The sequence below is a fragment of the Talpa occidentalis genome, unplaced genomic scaffold, assembly GCF_014898055.3.
Source record: "Talpa occidentalis isolate TD23 unplaced genomic scaffold, MPIMG_talOcc4v2.1 talOcc4.16, whole genome shotgun sequence".
In the NCBI taxonomy this organism is placed as follows: Eukaryota; Metazoa; Chordata; class Mammalia; order Eulipotyphla; family Talpidae; genus Talpa; species Talpa occidentalis.
Window position 1 is genome coordinate 17,459,021 of NW_023601653.1, and position 6,148 is coordinate 17,465,168.

A 6,148-nucleotide genomic window follows, 5' to 3' on the forward strand; every position below is an offset into this window, starting at 1 on the left:
CAAATCAAAAAATAAATCTCTTAATTTTCTACAACTTTCTTTTAGTTTTCACGTACAGTAAAAAGTATAGTAGGCTCAACAATTAATTTCAGAATAAGAAGAATAGGTTGTCTCATAGTTTCTGTTTTATTCATTTTGGTGTGTATTTCTGTTCCTGTGTATCATAAGAGAAGGATCTAAGGAAACTTGGTTCTTACCCTCAATGATAACAATAAGATAACTAAAGGTTTTTTAATAGCTTCAGTTAATAACATGTATCTTCATTTTTATCACAGCCAATTTGCCACATTCATTTTCCTGAAAATTGAAGAAACATAGATTTGAAATTAGAATTATAATGTAATTTTATTAAATACTTCCCATATTTTCTGTTCATTTTTTATTTTCTTTCATCTGGACAGTACTTTCCATATTTTCAGTATTTCTTAAACTAGGCATTAGAAATGATGTTCACAGTTACATGATTTCATAAATACCTTTCTACCTAACAATGTTGGGGGCGATGCTAATAAAATATATTAAAAAGTGCTTTTTTTTTTAAGTAAATGGAATCATTTTATTTTTTGCTCCTGTAGAAAATCAAAATGACCAACTCCTTTTTACCACTTTTGAAATAGTCCCTTCTCTCCTTTTTTTTTTTTTAACATTTTAAAAGTACAGGTTTATTAAGAAAAAAGAGAAGCACCTGCATAGTCAGAGGTGGGCAGTAGAGCTCTGGTCTTATTTTATTAGATATTAGAATATATACATGAGACCAAATTATTTTGGGGGTTCAAGTACAGTGCCTAGGATTTAGTAGGGGGGCTACTAAATATAAAATTCGGGGACTAAGTGCCACATATAAGATGGGCTTTTCTTGTTTTGTTTTTCACTCAACTATTCTTCCCCCTTTCAGTCTCCACTCTTGGTACCTTATTAAATGAGCATTCAGAATTACGGTAATAATACATTCTTTAATGTTTTAGATCATCCAGGACTAGAAAACATGGAACAGATTGAGAAATTTCAGGAAAAGGCTTATGTGGAATTCCAAGATTACATAACCAAAACATATCCAGACGACACCTACAGGTATCTAGAACTTCAATACTATTTAATTAGATAATTAGATTTATCTTGAAACTTTTTTATGACTCTATTATTTCTCACTATTTTCCATTTCAAGTGTGAATAAATATGTGGCTAGCCTTTACCTTCGAAATAGCTAGTGCTGATAAAGGCAGCTATGTATTGTTGCAAGTGCTTTAATGTAATATTTCATCAAGGCCTTACATTTTATGTAAGAGGAGGCTTCACCACAGACAGGTTGAATCACATGCTCAAGGGTACACAGCATGCGGCAGAGCCTGACTGTCACCCCAGGTGGGGTCACTCTAGTATCTAAACTGTTTTCTTAAGATGAAACCCTGAATTTTTATTAGTAAAGTGGAGGGGGGGAGAGTGATTATTTTTTAAAATACCATTAGACTGCTTTATAAATAATTTTGATATTTGGTTTATTATATTTCTACCCAGGTATTCCTTATGAAGATCCTTTTCAAGGGCTTTTTTTTAAATAAGATCAACTTAACTTTTGAAGAGCGGCAGTATTACAGAGTAGTTAACTATATGTCTACCAAAGAGAATACCTGGGTTTGACTACTGACTCTGCTACATAAATAATTATATGACCATGGGCAAGTTGTTTAACTTACCTGATTCAGTTTCTTTATCTGTAAAATGGAAATAATAAGAGTACCCATGATTTACAATTAAACTAAGAAGTAAATTATTTAATATATGTAAAGACCTTAGGACAGTGTCTGTTACATTATAAAGACTATATAAGTGGTTACTAATATTATTAATTTAATATTCTTCAAACTAACATAAGAACATTTTGCATTAATTTTTTGCATTAATTTTTTAATACATGCAAAATGTTCTTATGTTAGTTTGAAGAATATTAAATTAATAATATTAGTAACCACTTATATAGCCTTTATAATATAACAGGCACTGTTCTAAGGTCTTTACATATATTAAATAATTTACTTCTTAGTCTAATTGTAAAACATGGGTACTCTTATTATTTCCATTTTACAGATAAAGAAACTGAATCAGGTAAGTTAAACAACTTGCCCATGGTCATATAATTATTTATGTAGCAGAGTCAGTAGTCAAACCCAGGTATTCTCTTTGGTAGACATATAGTTAACTACTCTGTAATACTGCCCCTCTTCAAAAGTTAAGTTGATCTTATTTAAAAAAAAGCCCTTGAAAAGGATCTTCATAAGGAATACCTGGGTAGAAATATAATAAACCAAATATCAAAATTAAAGCAGTCTAATGGCCATATATACCAATATTATTACTTTAATATTCTTCAAACTAATATAAGAACATTTTGCATGTATTAATTCTTTACATATATTAAGACATATATGTCAATTTCATAATGAAATCGACTTTAACCAGTTTTCCTACCCTGTTTGATACCAGTTTCGTATACATCGATGCAGTTCAGGTGGGAATAGACAGGAATTGAGTGATTTATGAGGAAGGTCCCTTCATCCTGGGACTGCAGGTTTCATGTTTGAGGTGTTAAGAGTGCAAGACTTTAGAATTGACGATGTATAAATTAACACAAGCTTTTTAAAAATTCTGTTTCTAATAATCGTAGTTATTTAATAAATTGCCTTTGGATAGCAGTTTTACAATATACTTTCATAGAAGGTATGATCCTACCTTTAAGTACCTACACAGCAACTGTCAGTGATCATTTTGTTAATCTCCCCAACAACTATGTGAGAGAGGCAGAGAGTGACTTTTATACACATTCACATAGCTAGGGAACAACTGACTCAAGATTTGCACCCAAGGGTCTTGATTCTATAATCTTTTCCCAGTGATAACAACTATTGCCTCTTGAAATCATTTTCAGTAGATTTTTGCAAAGTAAAACCAAGAATTGTGCCTCATGTGTTCTAGTAGCACAAAACATTGCTATTCTTAAAGCCTCTATTGAGATTCTAAGCGAGTCTTAAATTTATCACCTGATCTATTTAATAACTTAGTTTCATAGTTCTTATAGCCAGGTGGAGTCAGCACAGTATAAGAGTTAAGAGCAAGACTTTCCCATAAAATCTGTCCAGCTGCATTTTGTATCCTGGTGATTGTCGCGCATTCTGTGGCTTGAGAATGCTAAAGTTTTCATTTTAACTTTTAGAAATAAAGTCTTCATTATATTATCCCACAAACAATATGCATGCAGAAATTACTCATTTTTCTACTAAATTTATTTTTAATTACAGCCTTGTTTTCTCCCTCCTTTTTTTCTTTTTAGGTTGTCTAGGCTACTACTCAGATTGCCAGCTTTGAGACTGATGAATGCTACCATCACTGAAGAATTATTTTTCAAAGGTCTCATTGGCAATGTACGAATTGACAGTGTAATCCCACATATCTTAAAAATGGAACCTGCAGACTATAACTCACAAATAATTGGTCATAGCATTTGAAAACCAGAGATCTCAGTGTAAACTTAGTGTTCTTTCCCAGAATACAAGAAGACACCAAATTGAACTTGTTACTTCCAGGGAATCTGGAAATTTTAACTTTAAAGAATAACCAAAATCTAAGGGTTTTGTGTGTGTGTGTTTTAACTTCCTTATGAAGAATTTTCTAAGTGACTAGGCAGGTGGCAGGAATTAGAATTTCCCTTCCTGTCTTATTTAAGTGAATAAGAAATACTATGAACTTATTCTTGGTTAAGATGACATCTAAAGCCATCACTCCACTATCTAAACTAAGATCTCATTATATTTTATTTTATAAAAAAATAAATTAGTCTTTTTTTTTCCCTCCCAGAATTGTGTTCTATTCATGTTTAACTTCATTATGAACTAGTTCAAACATTCGTTAGAAATCTCTAAGGGGGATTTCCTTGTATTTTACTGTTCCATAAGATAAACTGTTTGTTTTAATTACCATGTCAAAAAAAAAGATTATTTTATGCTCAATGGTATAATGATAATATTAGCACTATAGGAAATAATCAAATATATATATTTTTTGTCTTTTGTAAATATCATGTCATCCTTTACCATATACCACTCTCATTGCTGGCAATGAGACATTGGCCATTCATGATCTTAGAGTTGACTTTTTTAGTGTTGTATTATTAGTTATAAGCACTTTTTATTTATGTATGTAGCTAAAAATTGTTTTTGAGAATAAGGAGTCATGTTTCAATATTTTTGGTTTACTACTGTGTTTTAAAAGTAGTAGAGATTAATTGAACCCAATATGTTTCAGTATTTCAAAATAGACATTAAAATTGTTGCTCTTCCATTCCACAAAAAGCATCTTCCTCTTTTCTCACCTGCCTATATTATATGGTTCCTGACCCTTCCTGGGTTTTTAGCCAATTTCTTTTTAGGTCATTAGAAAAACTCTGTTTGTTAAATAATGGATTTATCACAGGTGATCTGTTTTCAAGGTGAGTTAAACAGTTATTTTAAAGCAAATTGATAATTTTTTAAAATTTAACTTTTTAATATATACCGGAATATGCACTGAATTTTTAAAGGGGGGAGGACTGCTTTAACAACTATATAAGTATCAGCCTGAAGCTTTATTATTGCTACAAAAACATTTTAGACTCCTTGGATGTCTTCCACAGTAATGTTTTCCTTAGCAAACCTGATACTTTAAAATATTTCTTTGATTTCATGATGAGTTATTTTGGTATGGCATTTTTTTTTTTTAAAGCAAATGTAGAGATACTACACTCAGTACAGTTTTTATAAAGATTTTTTGCAATAGAAGAGAAGCTGAATTTGGAGGGGGAGGATGTGGATTTTTACTACTTGCTACTTTATAGTAAATCAAAAGTTAAACAATTTATCAATCTTTACCAACTTATTAAGGGAATTTTTTTTCCTTTTAAAACATTTTGCCAACAAGTTTACTTATAATTATCAGCAGGGAAAAACTACATTTAATACAGAATACTCAAATGGAAAAATCAGTAGGTTTATACCTGTATAAATCCAATGAAATAAGCCAAAGATTCAGAAAAATAACTTTAAAATAATGTACTAATGGTTAATTAAGTTACATGTTTCCTTCAGGTATTTTTCCTGATTAAATTTGTAGTTCTATTTGGAAGTGTTTTTTTAAACTATATTAAAATATGACCTGCACTACAAATTTCTGTTTCCTGCCAGTATATTTGATTCAGAGTCATATTTGTCCAGTGTTTGGTCATCCTTTTTTCTGTCTGGTCTGTTATTAAGAAAACTCTAGTTAAAGATTAAAGTACTTCCAGGAGGGGGAAAACATGGCAGACATTTCCATATGCAGTATTTTAGAATTTTTTACAATTCAGTTTGAAGAATTCCAGCTAAATATTGGGGAATGACTATTTTCTTAACGGAAACCTCAGTAACATGACATAAAGTGTAACCACACAATGACAAATAAAACAGGACTGAAAATACCAGGATAAGAGTTTAATAATTTTTTAGAAAACAATGTGCAGGTGGAGAGTGACTTAGCAGAGCCAGACCCAAGCAAGTTCTCATCTGAGTACCTACAAAAGGCAATTGAAGAAAGAAGCCAGTACTCTTTGAAGCATCCAGGAAAGAGGCTCAGGAACTAGGTGCTCATATTTGTATAGTAAAGAAATAGTTACAAATCTATACTGATTCACTCAGGTCAAGTGACCACCTCCCATTCTTCAAACAGAAGGCCAGAGTTAATAAGTTAATTCTTTTGAGAAACTTGACAATCACAGCACTTAAGGAAACCAGGGATAACATGATTTTAGATACAGGATTGGATGTATGGATAAGTGAAATCTGCTTTCTGAATGTAGGCTAGCGGTGTTCCCAGAATGCTGGCGGTTACAGGCAAATTCGATACAATTTTGAGAAGTATTTCTATATGTGGTAAAACTATTAAAAAACAAGGGAAAGCTTAATAAATTTAGAACACTAGTTAACTTCTGGGGTAGGATGTAAACAGGGATATGCAAGTTACTTCCAAAGTACTAATAGTATTACGATTCTCTCTCTAATAAGCAACCCTAAAACTTAGTGATTTAAAACAAGTTACTGAGTTAATGAAGCTACAATGAGGACATTTGTCGCCCATGCAATCACTG

The 6,148-nt window shown here is 31.4% G+C and overlaps 1 protein-coding gene across 2 annotated transcripts in view; it reads left to right on the top strand.

Moving 5' to 3' along the window:
• Window positions 1-5,194, top strand: part of NR2C1 (nuclear receptor subfamily 2 group C member 1) — a 38,672-nt gene extending 33,478 nt beyond the window's left edge. For both annotated transcript variants that reach the window (XM_037513857.2, XM_054696124.1), the window contains exons 13-14: window positions 966-1,071; window positions 3,326-5,194. In XM_037513857.2, the coding sequence (XP_037369754.1) occupies window positions 966-1,071; window positions 3,326-3,500 (281 nt within the window). In that variant the 3' untranslated portion in view covers window positions 3,501-5,194. The remainder of the gene's footprint in view (window positions 1-965; window positions 1,072-3,325) is intronic.
• Window positions 5,195-6,148: the final 954 nt, after the last annotated feature.